We start from the raw sequence: 20,026 nt of genomic DNA on the forward strand, positions 1-20,026 counted from the left end.
GGATTGCGGGCCCTATGTCAGTCAGAGTTGCCCCCACAGTGTACAGCTCCTACGCATCATCCTCCTCCTCCTCCTCATGTTCAGCCTCCATCTCAGATATCACCAAATCAGTTACAAGCTGGAAGCACTGCAGTACTGCCTCCGCCAAGTGGCAACAGGCTGTGCTGAAACTCATAAGCTTAGGTGAGAAACTGCTTGTGAGTTGTGGACAGCTGTGAAAGAGCAGGCAGATCTGTAGCTGACACCGCTGAACCTACATCCAGGCATGGTCGTGTGTGACAATGGCCGTAACCTGGTGGCGGCTCTGAGGCGAGGCGAGATCACACACGTACCATGCCTGGCTCATGTGCTTAACCTCGTGGTTCAGCGGTTTCTTAAATCGTACCCCGAGTTGCCAGATCTGCTCGTCAAAGTATGCCGCCTGTCAGCTAATTTTCGCAAGTCGGCTACGGTTTCCGCCGCCCTTGCTGTGTTGCAGCAGCGTTTGCAGCTTCCGGCACACCGACTGGTGTGTGATGTCCCCACATGTTGGAACTCTACCCTCCACATGTTGCAAAGGATTTGTGAGCAGAAGAGAGCAGTTGTGGACTACCAGCTGCAACAAGGCCGTCGATATTCAGGTCAGACTCCACACATAAGACCTCAGGAGTGGACCTGGATGTCTGACATATGTACCATCTTGACAAACTTTGAGGAGTCCACAAAGATGGTGAGTGGCGATGACGCCATCATTAGCGTCAGCATTCCACTTTTCTGTCTTTTGCAACGCTCTCTGCAGAGAATTAAAGAGGAGGCATTGCAGCCAGAGTATGATGAGATGGATCAAGAAGCCGTAGCGGTCGATTACACACAGCCCAGCCTCATCTCATCCCAACGTGCATTGGGGGACAATGAGGGAGAGGAGGAGGAAGAACAGGAGCTTGTATCATGCGCTGTAGATGGTAGTACCTGTACAACTATCATACCGTCGGTTCAGCGTGGGTGGCCTGAGGACAGGGGGGAGGAGGAGGAGGAGGAGAGCATGGTCAGTCGTCATCTTGATGAGGACACAGAAGTCTTGCCCGTTACCAGTCTGGCACGCATGGCTGACTTTATGTTACGCTGCCTTAACCGTGACCCTCGCGTTGTCAAAATGTTGGGTGACAGTCATTACTGGTTGGTGACACTTTTAGACCCCCGCCCCCGCTACAAGGAGAACTTTCACTCTCTTATTCCTGAGGTGGAGAGGTCTACAAAAATGGGGCAGTACCAGAAGGCCCTTGCAGCAGAACTGTAAAAAACATTCCCATCTGAACATGCTAGCGGCAGAGATCACAGTTCGCTGCCCAACAAGGCGTACATGCGAGAGAGACGCAACTCCAATCCAGCAGAGGCAGGGGAACACTGTCAACGTTCTGGGACAGTTTTCTCAGACCCTCCCTTCGGACAGACCCTGAGGCGCGGGGTACTCTCACAAGGAGTAGAAAGTTTCAAAAGATGGTGAGGGAGTACCTTTCCGACCGTACCAGCATCCTCCGTGATTCTTCTGTGCCTTTTAATTATTGAGTATCCAAGCTGGACACTTGGAATGAACTCGCTCTGTACGCCTTGGAGGTCCTGGCCTGCCCTGCCGCTAGCGTGTTATCGGAGCGTGTTTTTAGTGCCGCTGGGGGAATTATAACTGATAAGCGCACTCGCCTGTCAACTGACAATGCTGACAAGCTTATCCTTATCAAAATGAACAAGGGCTGGATTGGGCCAGACTTCTCATCACCACCAAATGACAGCAGAGTAACGTAAAGTCAAATCCACTGTGTTATTTTGGGAGGTGTATTCACATGCACCACTTCACACCCACACAAGGGTATACGCTTCCTCATTTCAGCTGTTTTTTGTTCTTCTCCTTATCCTCAGCCTCTACCACCACTATACTACCAGGGTGACCGTGGTCCATGTTGCCATAATTGAAAGTTCCTCCGTCCTTATTTTTGTCATCTTTTGCTTGGAAGGCATAGGCAAAGACTATGGGAGACCCACTACCCAATAATGGGAATAATGTTTGTAATATGCTGTACTGCATGGCTCTTGTAAGGGGCATTGCAAGTTCCTCCGTCCTAATTTTTGTCATCTTTTGCTTGGAAGGCATAGGCAAAGACAATGGGAGACCCACTCCCCAATAATGGGAATAATGTTTGTAATATGCTGTACTGTATGGCTCTTGTAAGGGGCATTAAAACCGTCTTGTTAAGCTACTGCGACCTCCACGTCTCTTCCGAGGGGCATTAAAACCGTCTTGTTAAGCTACTTGGACCTCCATGTCTCTTTCGAGGGGCATTAAAGGCGTCTTGTTAAGCTACTGGGACCTCCATGTCTCTTCCGAGGGGCATTAAAAGCGTCTTGTTAAGCTACTGGGACCTCCATGTCTCTTCCGAGGGGCATTAAAACCATCTTGTTAAGCTACTGCGACCTCCACCACTTTTCCAAGGGGCATTAAAAATGTCTTGTTAAGCTACTGTGACCTCCACGTCTCTTCCGAGGGGCATTAAAACCATCTTGTTAAGCTACTGTGATCTCCACCACTTTTCCAAGGGGTATTAAAACAGTCTTGTTAAGCTACTGCGACCTCCACGTCTCTTCCGAGGGGCATTAAAACCGTCTTGTTAAGCTACTGTGACCTCCACGTCTCTTCCGAGGGGCATTACAACGGTCTTGTTAAGCTACTGCGACCTCCACGACTCTTCCAACGGGCATTGCATTTCCTCCTAATTTTAGTCAGCTTTTGCTTTTCAATGCATAGGCGAACACTAAGGGAGACCCACTCCCCAATAATGGGTAGAAGGTTTTTAGTACGCTGTAATCCAGATCTGTTTCAAGGGGCAGTTCCTCATAATTTTTGGAAAGCCTTCCATTCACTGCTTAGGCCAACAGTGCACAGGAGACCCAGTTGCTATAAATGGAAAAAATGGTTTAGTTAAGGCCCTCTGACCTCCATGTCACTTCCAAGAGGCATTGGAGTGCCTCCAAATTGTTGATAGGCATTGCACTCACTGTATGCCCTATAACTGTGTAGCCGAACCGCTCTTTTTGGTACAGAAACATATCCTACAAGACATGTGTGGTTGACTGGCCTGATATTGATGTGAATGGTCCCTGTTTCTCCTGCTCTTTCTCCTTTGCCGCCACCTCATCCATCAGTTATCACCAGAAGCTTTGTTTTAATGGGAGTCATAGAACTGGGAAAGTAGCAGGAAAACATCCAGCAATCCTCAGAGGAGGTAGGATATGCGCCAAAACGCTGACCACCCCAGGCCTAGCCGCTACTACATACATGCGCTTGCATTCCAAGAAAAAAAAGCAGATGCTAACTTCTATCATCATCATGCTCCTCACCTTGGCACTCTCAACTCCCCTGATGGAGAAGCCAGGGCCCACCGGAGGAGTCTGTTTCTCTGTTGGGCTCGTCCAATGCTGCCCTAAAGCCGGCTGTAACATACCTGGCGGCGTTCTTGCATAGGGCACCATCTCCCACTATGCAAGATCGCAAACTTGATCATCAGTCCAGTCTGCTAGCCTGACTTCTTTCCATGCTGTCTGTCTCTGTTCTGACTGCTTAGGGCGGCGGCCCGGTCACTTCCTGTTTCTTGTAGCTGCTGTGGGCACACCCCTAATGCGTCCTCAGCCTATTGCTGTCAGTCACTGGATATTTAAACCAGCTTCACCTGGAAGCTGATGCCTGAGCAACTTCTTCATTCAGTGTGCTCCTTTACTCTGAATGTGCCAGGTCCTATTTTGTTTCTCCTGCCTGTCTGCCTTCCTGGAGGCTGTATTTCCAGGCCTGTCTGAACACTCTCCTAGCCTGTTTCTTGTTTTTCTCTATGTCTGTACCTTCCCTTTTTCTGCAGAGTCTGTACCTGCACCTAACTCCTACTCGTTGTCGCTGTACTTCCGTTTGTGAGTTTAGACTCCACTCGCTACTTCATTGCAAGTATCTTGTGTGTATCTGGTTCTGCCTTTCCCTTCCAGTCTGTTCCGTGTGAACAGAGCCCTGTCCCCTCTGCTCTGCCTTGCTCACTGCTCCGGCGGTTCCTGCCTGCTCTGCCTTGCTCACCGCTCCGGTGGTTCTTGCCTGCTCTGCCTTGCTCACCGCTCCGGCGGTTCTTGCCTGCTCTGCCTTGCTCACCGCTCCAGCGGTTCTTGCCTGCTCTGCCTTGCTCACCGCTCCGGTGGTTCTTGCCTGCTCTGCCTTGCTCACCGCTCCGGCGGTTCTTGCCTGCTCTGCCTTGCTCACCGCTCCGGCGGTTCTTGCCTGCTCTGCCTTGCTCACCGCTCCGGCGGTTTTTGCCTGCTCTGCCTTGCTCACCGCTCCGGCGGTTCCTGCCCGCTCTGCCTTGCTCAACGCTCCAGGTGGTCTCTCTCTGCTCTGCCTTTGCTCACCGCTCTAGGCGGTCTCACTCTGCTCTGCCTTTGCTCACCACTCAAGGCGGTCTCGTTCTGCCTTTGCTCACCGCTCTAGGCGGTCTCGCTCTGCTCTGCTTTTGCTCACCGCTCCAGGCGGTCTCGCTCTGCCTTTGCTCACCGCTCCAGGCGGCCTCGCTCTGCCTTTGCTCACCGCTCCACGCGGTCTCGCTCTGCTCTTGCTCACCGCTCCGGCAGCCTCGCCCTGCTCTGCTCTTGTTCACCGCTCCGGCGGTCTCGCTCTGCTCTGCCTTTGCTCACCGCTCCAAGCGGTCTCGCTCTGCCCTGCCTTTGCTCACCGCTTCAGGCGGTCTCGCTCTGCTCTTGCTCACCGCTTCGGCGGCCTCGCCCTGCTCTGCTCTTGTTCACCGCTCCGGCGGTCTCGCTCTGCTCTGCTTGTCTACCGCATCTGCGGTTCTGTTCTTGAGTCCCAGTCTGTACTGGACTTAATCCAGTCTGTGCTCCAACCTGCTAGTGCCTCCCTGTCGGCACTCCAGCCGTGCTTGCCAGTACTCCCTGCCTGCATACGTCGTGCTTACCAGTGCCCTCCTGTCTGCATACCTGCCTATACCCACCAGTCAGTGTGCCATCCTAACCTGCCTGTTCCTGTATTCTCCGGTGTGGGTCAACAGCCGTGTCCAGGGTCTGACCTGGAGTAGCACCTGGTCCCTCTGCTCGGTTCCTCCCTGGTGCACTGGCGTCGTTAGCCGTCGTGCGACCTTGGTCGGATCGGGTACATACTTAGTTACGCCCCTCCAGGCACTCTCCGGTTCATGGTCCAGTGGGATCACTAAACACGCACACGCCAGTCAGTCCGGGCGTGTGCATAACACCGGCAAGGCTAAGAAAAGTGTGGGGAAGGTTACCGGGACAAATAGTGGCGGCTGAGGACTGAGTATGGAGACCTCGCTGCCGAAGCAGCCATGAGCTAGTGGCCAGCTTCAGCCTCCTCCTAACTAAAAGGCCCCATTTCAAGTGCAAGCTAGCAGTATGGTATTGCAGCCTGGGGGTCGGTGGGTGGCAGGCTGCATATTTGCGCTTGAATTGCAAGGAATGGGGGAGGTACAATTGAACACTGCCCTGGGACAAGGACTTGCACGGGGATAGTTGCAAGTCTGCATCTTCTGATGCGGCAAGGATCACTTCTGATGGGCATACTTTTAGGCAGTGACCTGGGTGTCAGAGATGCTTCCAGGGGTCTTCCCTATGCTGTTCCCATGTCTTTTCAGCACTGTATGCGCCACACAGCACATGGCCAGATAAGATTGTAAAATGTTAAAATGACATTTCCCGGTGAATGCATTTGTCACGGTTGAAAGCAATACAAAAGTGCAAAAACGCATAAAAAATGCTACTTGTGAACAAAGCCCAAGGTGTGGAGGAGTATTTTTTTGGGGGGTTATTTATTTTACCTTATACACAAGTCTTTACCCTGGAAAGGAACTTCCTTAACATATTTCACAGGAAAGCAGTTTCAGTTTCGTTTTTGAACGTTTTATTGTGAGCCCTTAAAAGTGGCTTAATACCTCAGACCACGTTGTTGACAGCAGTGACCTGGGGGTCAGAAATGCTTCCTGGGGCAATCCCCATGCTGTCCCCGTGTCATTTGAGCACTGTCACTATCGTTTTGGGCACTTGTTAGGCTTTTAAAAGACTGCTGGGGGTGCCGCCGCAAAAATGCTCGGGTCTTCCATAGACTAACATTGGGTTCGTTGCTCGGGTCGAGCACCCGAGTATCACGGCGAGCTAGGCCCGAGCTTCGAGCACCTGAGCATTTTAGTGCTCGCTCAACACTAGTTACTTTTAAAGATATCCATGGTAGGCGAGAGTCTGATGTGTTGGGGTAGAGAGATAAAGAGTAGCGGAGATGCACAGGAGAAATCTTGTATACGATTGTGGGAAGAGGAGAGAAGAGGGGAGTAGAGCAGGAGATCTTGTGAGGATCAGAGGCTTCATGCAGGTAAGTATCGGGAGACTAGGTCACAGATGTATGGAGGAGACAGGTTGTGGATGGCTTTGTATGCCGTGGTTAGGATTTTGAACTGGAGTCTCTGGACAATAGGGAGCCAGTGAAGGGATTGACAGAGAGGAGAGGCCGGGGAATAGCGAGGGGACAGGTAGATTAGTCGGGCAACAGAGTTTAGGATAGATTGGAAGGGTGCGAGAGTGTTAGAAGGGAGGCCAAAGAGCAGGAGGTTGCAGTAGTCGAGGCGGGAGATGATGAGGGCATGCACTAGTGCTTTTGCGGAGTCTTATCTGAGGAATGTGCGGATCCGGGAGATATTTCTGAGTTGGGGTCGGCAGGAAGTGGAGAGGGCTTGGATATGTGGTTTGAAGGAGAGATTAGAGTCCAGGGTTATACCGAGGCAGCGAGCTTGTGTTACTGGGGAAAGTGGGCAGTCATTAACTTTGATGGATAGGTCAGATGGGGGGGTTGAGTGAGACAGTGGAAAGATGATGAATTCTGTTTTATCCATGTTAAGTTTTAGAAATCTGTCAGAGAAGAAGGATGAAAGTGGACAGACATTGTGGGATTCTGGTTAGTATGGAGGAGATATCGGTTCCTGAGAGGTAGATCTGTGTGTTCATCATAGAGGTTATACTGAAAACCATAGGACTCTATGAGCTGTCCAAGGCCAAAGGTATAGATTGAGAAGAGCAGGGGCCCTAGAACTGAACCTTGGGGGACACAGACAGATAGGGGGCGAGATGAGGAGGTGGTGTGTGAGTGGGAGACGTTGAATGTCCGGTCTGTTAGGTATGAGGAGATCCAAGATAGGGCCAAGTCTGTGATTCCGAGAGATAGGAGAGTCTGCAGTAAAAAGGGAATGGTCGATTGTGTCAAAGGCAGACGATAGGAGGAGGACAGAGTAATGTCGCTTGGATTTGGCGGTTAGTAGGTCGTTGGTGACTTTAGTCAGGGCAGTTTCAGTGGAGTGATGCGGTCAAAAAGGGAGCATGAGGAGAGGTGGGAGGACAGTTCAAGGTGGACGTGTTGTTCCAGTAGTTTTGAGGCATAGGAGAGAAGTGATATGGGGCGATAGCTAGACACAGAGGATGGGTCAAGGGACGGCTTTTTGAAGATGGGTGTGATCGAGGCATGTTTGAAGCATGAGGGGAAGACACCAGTTGTTAGTGACAGGTTGAAAAAGTGGGTTAGGGTTGGGATGAAGGCTGTGGTGAGGTTAGGGATGAGGTGGGACGGGACTGGGTCAAGTTCGCAGGTGGTGAGGTGTGATTTGGAGAGTAAAGAGGAAAGCTGATCTTAAGTAATGGTGGAGAAGCTGGTTTTGGAGGAGGAGGGTTGAGTAGATATGAGGAGGGAGCGCTGGGACTTTAGGTGAAAGCTTTGTCTGATGATGTCAATCTTCTGCTTGAAGAATGAGGCAAAGTCTTCGGCTGAGATGAGAGGCGAGGGAGGAGGAGCTGGGGGACGGAGGAGAGAATTGAAAGTGTTGAATAGCTGTTTAGGGTTGTCCAGGCTGTCAATGGTTCAGAAGCTTCTGCAAGAACATCCCCTTTTGGACCATTGAGCACTATTTGACCTGGAAGCCAGACCAGTGCCTACTCCGATCCTCACACCCAGACCACAGACTGTCTGCCCTGGGAGTCTCCTAGGATACTTATCTCACACACAGGAGTGGTGAGCTGAATTATATACTCCAGGCTGGCCCAAGTGGGATCTGGGCATTCCTGCTAGCACAGAAGTAGGCAGACAGACAATTATCATGGATTCAAATACGTAGCTGTTTTTTAAAGTGTTAGACGACATTGAGACACTGATCTCACCCCGTATCAGCTCTAGGCCAACCATGAGCATTACAGCTGGCATCAAAGCTGACAAATGACCATGTTTTACTGATTTCTAGCAGTAACTGGTGTTTTTAAAGAGTTAAATGACTTTGGGCCACTGACCTCACATGAGCCACACACAGATGAGAGTTAGGGTTACTCCAGCCTGGCACAAACTGGTTCTGGCCATAATAGCTGGCAGAAAAGTGGGTACACTGCCTAATTTTTACAGAGTTGAATTAATCACTGGTGTTTTAAAAGGATTCAATGACTTTGTGAGTGGACCACGTGCCATCAGTGGCCCAAAGTCACTTAACCCTCTAAAAACACCAACTATTATTCAAATCATTAAGCACAGTCTTGTTGCCCATTTTGATGCCAACTGTGACCCTCAGACCTCCCTTGGCTGGCCCGTAGTGTACGGAGTTTGATGGGGACATCCCTGTTTGTGCGCTGGTCCTGTGAGAGCAGTGGATCAAGGTCATTTAACCCTTTAAAATACAAGTTGTCCATATCATTACAAAATGGCCATGTGCCCACGTTGATGCCAGCTGTATGAGACCAACTTCAGACCTCTCCTGTGACCACACACTGAGCGGACTACCGTATACAGGTCACGTGAGCTTCCTAAGGCCGTCTCCTGCACACGTGACTAACCACGTGCTCGTGACATCATCACAGGTCCTGTACCCGCTCCTTTGTAGGCCGGCAGCATGTCGTCTGTGCAGGACGTCGTGGGTCAGGTGGTGTTACCGGGTGATGTGCTCCTTCTCCCGGTGCAGGCTGCAGACGCCCCGCTCTCCCTCTCCGCTGCCGCCTCCGATACTAGGCGCATGCGGGTGGTGTGTGGCCCGGGGCTGATGCGCCACGGAGAGGACCTGCAAGTGACAAAGTGTGGGCTCCTGCGCCAGCGGGAGCCGGCAGTGTACTGGGTGGACTCGCATCAGAAGAGGGTAATGGTGCTCCTAGTGTACTCCCCACAGGACGGAGACCGCGCACAGCTCCCAGCCATGTGATGGCGCATAGTCCGGGCTTCAGAGCTGTGAGGTCACAGTGTATGGCTATGGCCTGGATCCTTACTATTAGTGGGGTCCCAACATAAGGTGTACGATAAGAATGACTCGGCCCTGTATGGCCGCACTGGCAGATAATCTCTGCAATGGGCTTTTCGTTTTTAAATGTATGAAAAGGAGACAAATTTCTGCCACAAAGACCTGAATATACAAATTTATTAAAGGGCTACTCCCATCAGTAAGATGTCTTGATAATTGGTGGGGGTCCCATGTGTATGAGCCGCACCCATAGACAGGGCTGTGGAGTCAGTATAAAAGGGACCGACTCCTAAAATATATAATAAATTGGGTACAGTAGTTCAATGAATTTTGTGGGGAATATTTTTTCATAAGAATCTGGGAAAGTTATGAAAGGTCCTATAAATGTCTGTCCTATTCCTGATCTAAGGGTCTAGACTTTTAGCTGAGATGAATCTGTGCTGCAGTAAATTTATCACTAGAGATGAGCGGTGTTCGACTAGAACTGTTCGCCAATCTCAAATTCGAGCTGTTTTGGGCGGTGTTCGAGTTGTTCGACGAACCCGAACGATTTGCAAAAAATTCGGCTGTTCGAGGTTATGTTCGATAACTGTTCGTGCACCAAAAGCGTGTCCTGCATGTCTGGCGCTATTTAGAGCACCAATCATGCAGGGATTGTCTGCCACTCACTGTAATGCCACAGCCATGGTGGTTGTGGCATTACAGTGATTGCCCAAATCGATGGGAACAGTGCTCACAGTGAAACATGAAAAGCCGGCAATTCAGCAGCGGCATACACCGGTACCCGACAATTTAGAACCGAAAGAATAGAGCTTCTCACATAGATTAGATAGATAGAAACATGTCAGTCACATCTATATGAAGTACAGTGACAGAGTTGCTTACTATACTTGTCATTTAGTGTAAAGGATTTATCAAAAAAAATAATAGTGTTTTCATGCACCGTCTCTTTAAAAAAGCCGGCTGGCAATTCAGCATCTGTACCCGACAATTTAGAATAGAAGGAATAGAGAATCACACATAGATTAGATAGATAGAAACATGTCAGCCACATATATACGAAGTACAGTGACAGTGTTGCTTACTGTACTTGTCATTTAGTGTAAAGGATTTATTAAAAAATATAATAGTGTTTTCGTGCACCGTCTCTTTAAAAAAGCCGGCCGGCAATTCAGCATCTGTACCCGACAATTTATAACAGAAAGAATAGAGAATCACACATAGATTAGGTAGATAGAAACATGTCAGTCACATATATATGAAGTACTGTGACAGTGTTGCTTACTGTACTTGTCATTTAGTATTAAAATAAAGGATTTATTATTAAAAAAATTGGCGTGGGGTTCCCCTTAATTTTAGGCTCTAGCGGAGGTTAAGCAGACGGCTGGGGCAGATGTTTGAAGCCTGGGAAGGGGGTAATACCCACGGAGCTTCCCAGGCTACTAATATCAGCACCCAGCTGAATACATAGCCTTTACTAGCTATTAAAATGGGGGACCCCCCAAAAAAAATGACGTGGGGTCCCCCCTAATTTAATAGCTAGCAAAGGCTAGGCAGACAGCTGGGGGCTAATATTAATAGCCCAGGAAGGGAGCCATGAATATTGGCCCCCTCCCAGGCTAGAAACACCAGCCGTCAGCCGCCCCAGAAATGGCGCATTCATAGGATGCGCCAATTCTGGCACTTAGCCTCGCTCTTCCACGCTGCCCTGGTGCGGTGGCAGGGGGTAATAGGGTTGGGGTTGATGTCAGCTTATAATGCCAGCTGACATCAAGCCCAGGTTAGTAATGGAGAGGCGTCTATAAGACACCCCCATTACTAACCCCATAGTCAAAGTTAAAAAAAACACAAACACCCAGAATAAAGTCCTTTAATTGAAATAAAGACACAATCCTTTATTGTTCTAAATTAAACCATACTTACCGTCACGCCCATTCCAGCTGAAGCCAACGATCTCCTGCAATAAAAGAAAAATAATAAAGCAACCTCATCCTTACCTTTCCATGGTTCCCACGACAGCTTCAGCTCTGCTACATCGAGATGACAGGCTGGACCGCAGCAGAACGCTGCCATCCAGCCTCTCATCCCGCAGACACTGAGAAGCGCAGGCATGCTTGCGCTGCTCAGCGTCTCTCTGTGACGACATCCAGATGAGCCGAGTTCATGTCCAATGAACTCGGCTCACCTCATGCACGTCACTGACAGCGTGGGAAAATTCTCCTGCACTCAGCGCTTCAGTGTGAGAATTCTCCCACGCTGAAGCGCTGAGTGCAGGAGAATTTTCCCACGCTGTCAGTGACGTGCATAAGGTGAGCTCATGTCCAATGAACTCAGCTCACCTCCTGCACGTCACTGACAGCGTGGGAGAATTCTCCTGCACTCAGCGCTTCAGTGTGAGAATTCTCCCACGCTGAAGCGCTGAGTGCAGGAGAATTTTCCCACGCTGTCAGTGACGTGCATGAGGTGAGCCGAGTTCATTGGACATTAACTCGGCTCATCTGGATGCCCTCACAGAGAGACACTGTGGAGCGCAAGCAAGCCTGCGCTTCTCAGTGTCTGCGGGATGACAGGCTGGATGGCAGCGTTCTGCTGCGGTCCAGCCTGTCATCTCGATGTAGCAGAGCTGAAGCTGTCATGGGAACCATGGAAAGGTAAGGATGATGTTGCTTTATTATTTTTCTTTTATTTCAGGAGATCGTTGGCTTCAGCTGGAATGGGCGTGATGGTAAGTATGGTTTAATTTAGAACAATAAAGAATTGTGTGTTTATTTCAATTAAAGGACTTTTTTCTGGGTGTTGTGTTTTTTTTAAATACTTTACTAGAAATTCATGGTGGTCATGTCTAATATTGGCGTGACCCCATGAATTTCGGGCTTAGGGCCAGCTGATAATGCCAAGCTGGCCCTAACCCCTTTATTACCCAGTGAGCCACCGCATCAGGGCCCTGGATGAGTTGGGTACAGCGCCAGAAGATGGCGCTTCTATGAACGCGCCATTTTCCGGGGTGGCTGCGGACTGCAATTTGCAGCGGGGGTGGCCCAGAAAGCTTGGGCCTCCCTGCGCTGCGGATTCCAGCCCCCAGCTGCCTAGTTGTACCTGGCTGGACACAAAAACAGGGCGAAGCCCCACGTCAATTTTCTTTAAATTATTTCATGAAATAATTAAGAAAAAAAGGGCTTCCCTATATTGTTGTGTCCGGCCAGGTACAAATAGGCAGCTGGTGGTTGGGGGCAGCCCGTTCCTGCCTGCTGTACCTGGCTGGACACAAATATAGTGCGAAGCCCCACGTCAATTTTTTTTAAATTATTTCATGAATTTCCTGAAATAATTAAAAAAAATTGAAGTGGGGCTTCGCACTATATTTGTGTCCAGCCAGGTACAGCAGGCAGGAACGGGCTGCCCCCATCCACCAGCTGCCTATTTGTACCTGGCCGGACACAACAATATAGGGAAGCCCTTTTTTTCTTAATTATTTCATGAATTTCATGAAATAATTAAAAAAAATTGAAGTGGGGCTTCGCACTATATTTGTGTCCAGCCAGGTACAGCAGGCAGGAACGGGCTGCCCCCATCCACCAGCTGCCTATTTATACCTGGCCGGACACAACAATATAGGGAAGCCCTTTTTTTCTTAATTATTTCATGAATTTCATGAAATAATTAAAAAAAAAGTACGTGGGGCTTCGCCCTATTTTTGTGTCCAGCCAGGTACAACTAGGCAGCTGGGGGCTGGAATCTGCAGCGCAGGGAGGCCCAAGCTTTCTGGGCCCCCCCCCCGCTACAAATTGCAGTCCGCAGCCACCCCGGAAAATGGCGCGTTCATAGAAGCGCCATCTTCTGGCGCTGTACCCAACTCATCCAGGGCCCTGGTGCGGTGGCTCACTGGGTAATAAAGGGGTTAGGGCCAGCTTGGTATTATCAGCTGGCCCCAAGCCCAAAATTCATGGGGTCACGCCAGTATTAGACATGACCGCCATGAATTTCTAGTAAAGTATTTAAAAAAAACACAACACCCAGAATAAAGTCCTTTAATTGAAATAAAGACACAATTCTTTATTGTTCTAAATTAAACCATACTTACCATCACACCCATTCCAGCTGAAGCCAACGATCTCCTGCAATAAAAGAAAAATAATAAACCAACCTCATCCTTACCTTTCCATGGTTCCCACGACAGCTTCAGCTCTGCTACATCGAGATGACTGGCTGGACCGCAGCAGAACGCTGCCATCCAGTCTGTCATCCCGCAGACACTGAGAAGCGCAGGCATGCTTGCGCTCCTCACTGTCTCGCTGTGACGGCATCCAGATGAGCCGAGGTCATGTCCAATGAACTCGGCTCACCTCATGCACGTCACTGACAGCGTGGGAAAATTCTCACGCTGAAGTGCTGAGTGCAGGAGAATTCTCCCACGCTGTCAGTGATGTGCATGAGGTGAGCTCATGTCCAATGAACTCAGCTCACCTCCTGCACGTCACTGACAGCGTGGGAAAATTCTCCTGCAATCAGCGCTTCAGCGTGAGAATTTTCCCACGCTGTCAGTGACGTGCATGAGGTGAGCCGAGTTCATTGGACATGAACTCGGCTCATCTGGATGTCGTCACAGAGAGACGCTGAGCAGCGCAAGCAAGCCTGCGCTTCTCAGTGTCTGCGGGATGACAGGCTGGATGGCAGCGTTCTGCTGCGGTCCAGCCTGTCATCTCGATGTAGCAGAGCTGAAGCTGTCGTGGGAACCTTGGAAAGGTAAGGATGAGTTTGCTTTATTATTTTTCTTTTATTGCAGGAGATCGTTGGCTTCAGCTGGAATGGGTGTGATGGTAAGTAGAGTTTAATTTAGAACAATAAAGGATTGTGTCTTTATTTCAATTAAAGGACTTTATTCTGGGTGTTTGTGTTTTTTTTAACTTTGACTATGGGGTTAGTAATGGGGGTGTCTTATAGACGCCTCTCCATTACTAACCTGGGCTTGATGTCAGCTGGCATTATAAGCTGACATCAACCCCAACCCTATTACCCCCTGCCACCGCACCAGGGCAGCGTGGAAGAGCGAGGCTAAGTGCCAGAATTGGCGCATCCTATGAATGCGCCATTTCTGGGGCGGCTGACGGCTGGTGTTTCTAGCCTGGGAGGGGGCCAATATTCATGGCTCCCTTCCTGGGCTATTAATATCAGCCCCCAGCTGTCTGCCTAGCCTTTGCTAGCTATTAAATTAGGGGGGACCCCACGTCATTTTTTGGGGGGGGTCCCCCATTTTAATAGCTAGTAAAGGCTATGTATTCAGCTGGGGGCTGATATTAGTAGCCTGGGAAGCTCCGTGGGTATTACCCCCTTCCCAGGCTTCAAACATCTGCCCCAGCCGTCTGCTTAACCTCCGCTAGAGCCTAAAATTAAGGGGAACCCCACGCCAATTTTTTTAATAATAAATCCTTTATTTTAATACTAAATGACAAGTACAGTAACCAACACTATCACTGTACTTCATATATATGTGACTGACATGTTTCTATCTATCTAATCTATGTGTGATGCTCTATCTTTCTCTTCTAAATTGTCGGGTACCGCTGCTGAATTGCCGGCCGGCTTTTTTAAAGAGACAGTGCATGAAAACACTATTATTTTTTTAAATAAATCCTTTACACTAAATGACAAGTATAGTAAGCAACACTATCACTGTACTTATTATATATGTGACTGACATGTTTCTATCTATCTAATCTATGTGTGAAGCTCTATTCTTTCTGTTCTAAATTGTCGGGTACAGATGCTGAATTGCCGGCCGGCTTTTTTAAAGAGACGGTGCATGAAAACACTAATATTTTTTTTAATAAATCCTTTACACTAAATGACAAGTGCAGTAACCAACACTGTCACTGTGCTTCTTATATGTGTGACTGACATGTTTCTATCTATCTAATCTATGTGTGATGCTCTATTCCTTCTTGTCTAAATTGTCGGGTACCGGTGTATGCCGCTGCTGAATTTGCCGGCCGGCTTTTTTAAAGAGAGTGTCTTCTGAGCAGTTTGTCAGCTTTTGGACACCTTTGCAGGTGTTTTCTATGTGTTTCTATGTGTTTTTGTTTGCCTGCCATTGGTTTTAACGGTGTTCGACGGTGTTCTAAGGTGTTCGACGAACAGTTCGACGAACAGTTCCTCGAACATCCCGGTGTTCGACGAACCGAACCGAACCCGAACACTACGGGGGTGGCTCAACACTATTTATCACTTAACATGAGCCATGTATGAGGGAGTTGGAGTCGTGGAAATCGAGGAGTCGGAGGTTTGGCTTACCGACTCCACAGCGCCCTGCATGCAATTTCACTGAGACATTAGGAATGCTTATGACCCCTCTACGGTGTGATAGGATGATTGGCTTACATGGCAGCACAAGGCTCATGTCCACGTCCTCCCGCTGTAGCCAGGACCCAGGCGACAGATCGGATGGTGTATACACACGTGTATTCTATATTTTTAGCTCCCCAAATAACCCAACTGGGGAGGGAGCATTTTAGATGCTTTGTCCTAGTGAACGATGGGCATCTTGGAGCTGTAGCCCCACCAGTGCCATTCCTGGTGTCTTTCCTCGAAGATGAGGGCACTAACTCTATGTTTCTTACAGTACGTTCCAGTGAAGGGGGACCATGTTATTGGAATTGTCACTATGAAGTCTGGGGATATATTCAGGCTGGATGTTGCGGGCAGTGATCAAGCGTCATTATCGTTTTTAGCTTTTGAAGGTGCAACCAAAAAGAACAGACCGAATGTGAAGGTGAGGATGTTTCAGGCCTAAAAATCCACACCTACAGTTTCTAAAAACATGCAGGCAAGATATTTTTTTGGCAGTTTTTTTTCTTTAAATTGTTTAAGGGGGTTTAATAACTGTTTTTGGCACGTTTCTGATGCATGTTTTGCTGCAATTTAGGAACAGAAATTGCATCAAAGAATTGACGTGTTTTTTAATGTTTAAAGCATCATGTGGGAAAAAAAGTGTTAGTGCAGTAGAGCTACAGTTTGCATTGCAATGATTGGGAAGCTTAATATCCTCACCATGCGTCTAGCACATGTGCACCTTGATATCTCTGAATGCTGCGTCCATCTTTGCCCACCACCAGGTAATTTATTTTTCTAGCTGTTTGGTGTATAAAGCACAAGCCTTGCCAGTGAACTTGTCACAGAGGAAGCCACCTCCTGTGGCTATACATATGATGCTTTTTCTGTGAGCCAATTTACCTTGGTGACTATACACATGGCAAATTATTGCACATAGTTTTTACTTTCTTTGATATATTCTTTTGCCATTTTATATTGTCTGTACATGTGCACTGCACCTTTCTTTACTGAATATTACCTGACATCACTTTAGGGGTAGTGTTGTCCACTCTTATCTCGGATATCTACCTGTTACATGGCTCTGTTGGATATAATGACGGTCATATGGGTTGTATCCCAGTGCCAATTTTTGGCCTAGGAAACGGGAAACCATCTTATTGATTTGATATCTTGTCTAGATTTTTGTTTATAATATATTTATATTGTATCAATTTAGGAAGTGCAATTGATATTTTTTATATGTCTTTTCTATTTTTTTTATATGATTGGGCAGTTGTCATAGGCAGTGTTGAAGCGTTTTTTTTTTTTTTTTTCATGTGGATTTTGGTGCAAATCCATTCCATTGTAAAAACCTCATGAATGTGAATAATTATGTATTGATCATTCTCCTATTGCAGGTTGGAGATCTCGTCTATGGCCAGTTCATTGTTGCTAATAAAGACATGGAGCCGGAGTTGGCATGTATTGATGGCTCTGGTAAAGCAAACGGGATGGGAGTGATTGGATTGGACGGCCTCATGTTTAAAGTTTCCTTGGGACTTGTGAGAAAGTAAGAGAATCCACACTTGTATAACAGGGCTTTTCACACACTGGCGTCATGGCTTTAAAACATGAACATTCATCTAGCGGCGAATGATGGGGAGTATTGACTTTTATAACGGGTTCCTTAATTTTCACAGCAAGAATAGTACTGCATGCGGTGCTAATCTTGGCGTCAAAAGGGATGGAAACTCCCATGGAATGTCTCGCCGCAAGTGTGAACATGGCTTAACCTCTTCCCAGAAGTAATTTGCATTTTAGATGTAGGTGTATTGTGTGGGCTCAGGAGCACCTGCCAGCTATATTAGGGTATCCATCTTTTCCAGGAGGAGTCTGCCTGAGAGAGCTAAAAAAAAATATGGCAAAAGTAATTAACATGATGCACTGCTATGTCAAAACAACTTGCTGTGCATATTTTTAGCTTCAGGTTTCAAAAGCCTTGAAATGGCTAATAGAAGTGACCTGACCATTCTTTTGGTGGCTTCTGTTAGGAAGTCGCAACTGTTATATTTGTAATTTATAAAAAATAAAATGTCAGTGGCAAATGATGTCTGAAAATTCATCAGAAAAGATGCCTCAGGGAAAACCCCATTGGTGTTCTTCTGAAGCATCTTCTGTTTCTTAGGCTACGTTCCCACAATGAGCTTTTGGTGCGTTTTTGACACTTCGTACATTTGCTGCATCAAAAATGCAGCATCTTACAGTTCCAGCAAAGTGGATGGGCTTTATAGAAATCTCCTGCCCACTGTGCTTCTTTTTACTCCTCATAAACTGACCTGCAGTGCGTGTTTCATATCCGCAGCATGTCAAGTTCTCTTGCAGTTTTTGGTTTCTGTGCTAAATTTCCCCATAGACTTGCATTAGATGTTGAAAATCCACTGGTGAAAAACTCACCAAAAGCTCATTGTGGGAACGTAGCCTAAAACAACGTGGTTACGCCGGTATTTAGAAGTCATTAGTTCATACCCTTACACAGCCAGCACCTGCTTCTTACAGCACCACCGTTTGCTGCGGTTTAGCCGCTTAAATTCCATTTACAGCAGGACAGTGTAGTGATCCCAATGGTGCCATTTCCAGCATGTATTGCCTCCATTTCTCACCATTGCCATGGCAGTAGAAGTCCTATTGAAGGTCCCTATTGCCTCCTGTGACCGGGCTTCATAGGAGATTACTAGTTATACAATAGACTTCCATACTAGAGTATCAGTAATACTATGGGACCACAGTTTCAAGCTCCCTAAGGGTATGTGCACACGATGCAGAAATGCTCAGGATTTTTTCCTGAGCGTTTCTGCATCTCTCTGGCAGGAAAAAACGCATGCGGATTGTACATGCGGTTTCCTGCCAGGGACATGCGGAAATGAAGCGGTTTTCACTTTCATTTCCGCATGCGGGTTGACAAGCGCTTCCCAAGCGATTTTAGCATCACTTGGAAAGTGCTTGTCAACTTCACACTATATAAATCCATGCAACCGGCATGGATTTATATAGTGTGTGAATGTCAAAAAATAAATATATACTTCACCCTCTGATGGCCCCCGGTGTCCTGCTTCGCTCGGTCCCGGCTGCCGGCAGTGAAGACTTTAGGACCTTCCGACGTCAGCGTCACGTGACCCGTCACATGACTCTGACGTCAGCGAAGGTCCTTCTTCATTCAAACCCGAAGTGCCGGGAACCAAGCAGGAGCGCGCCTGCCGTCAGAAGGTGAGAATATATATATTTTTTATTTTATTCTTTTTTTTTTTTTAATGGTACCTGGGTCTGGATGAGAGTCCTCTCATCCACACCCGGGTACCATCCGCACAATAGACCGCATGAAAAGCGCATCAACATATACAGTGATGCGGATTCCATGCGGTCTAATGCAAGTCAATGGCGGCAAAAGAGCAGCGTTTCCGCAAAATTAATTGACATGCTGCGGATTTTTGACCGCAGCTTTTACGCTGCGGAAAAATCCGCATCATGGGCACAGCACATGCGGATTTCAATTGGGGAACATTGCTGCCCTTCTACCATGCGTTTTTACTGCGTTTCCGCGGCGTTTACGCAACTGCAAAAATGCAGCGGAAACGCATGAAAAACACATCGTGTGAACTCAGCCTTAGGGGACTGACTAATGGGAGGATGTAAAAATGTATATATTGCCTCCTAAAAAAAAAAATTTATTAAAAAAGGGATCAAAAAATTGTATAGATCCTAAAATAATGATATAAATAAAGACTACAGCTAGTACCAGAAAAATCTAATTCTCATACTACATTGAGCAAAAAATAACAAAAGTTATGGTTCAGAATATAGCGACAAAACAATTTGGCAATGCCATAACTGCACCAATCTGAGAAAGGAGGCAGTGATAATGGAGACAGCCTTACATGCCCGTGCAGTCATTGTTTTTCTGAGCTTCCATTGCTGGTGTGGTGACGATGGTATCAATAAGCAGACATCGGCAGGACCAAGTGAGCATCAGATGACCTGCTGCAAGCAATCTAGGAGGAGGAGAATATCTATAAAAGCAGTCAGGCATTTACAAAAAATTCCATTGACCACCTCATTAAGGGGATGTTATAGGGAGAAATGATCAGGTTTTGTAAATCTGAAAACATACTGACTTTACTATTAGCATTTAATGTGGATGACTAATTGCAGGTCTTTTTCTATTTAGGCTTCTAACCCCACAGAATGACATTATTCAGGAACTAATGAATGTCTTCCCAATGGAGTTGGTCATTGGCATGAATGGAAGAATATGGATTAAGGCCAAAACCATCCAACAGACTTTAATTGTAGCTAATATACTGGAGGCTTGTGAATATTTAACTGCTGTACAGCGGAAACAGGTCTTTGCCAAGTTCTCCGATAATGTATAACTCCATATAAATGCA

General features: G+C 47.6%; 1 protein-coding gene across 1 annotated transcript; it reads left to right on the forward strand.

Annotated features, from left to right (window-relative positions):
- Positions 1-8,863: 8,863 nt before the first annotated feature.
- On the forward strand, positions 8,864-20,026 carry EXOSC3 (exosome component 3). Its single transcript, XM_073652003.1, has 4 exons — positions 8,864-9,179; positions 15,895-16,044; positions 17,003-17,154; positions 19,807-20,026. Exons 1-4 carry the CDS (start codon positions 8,940-8,942, stop codon positions 20,009-20,011), a joined length of 747 nt encoding a protein of 248 aa, XP_073508104.1. The 5' UTR covers positions 8,864-8,939; the 3' UTR covers positions 20,012-20,026.

Source organism: Phyllobates terribilis, unplaced genomic scaffold, assembly GCF_046119375.1.
Source record: "Phyllobates terribilis strain yellow unplaced genomic scaffold, ASM4611937v1 Scaffold_1__5_contigs__length_1240528914, whole genome shotgun sequence".
In the NCBI taxonomy this organism is placed as follows: Eukaryota; Metazoa; Chordata; class Amphibia; order Anura; family Dendrobatidae; genus Phyllobates; species Phyllobates terribilis.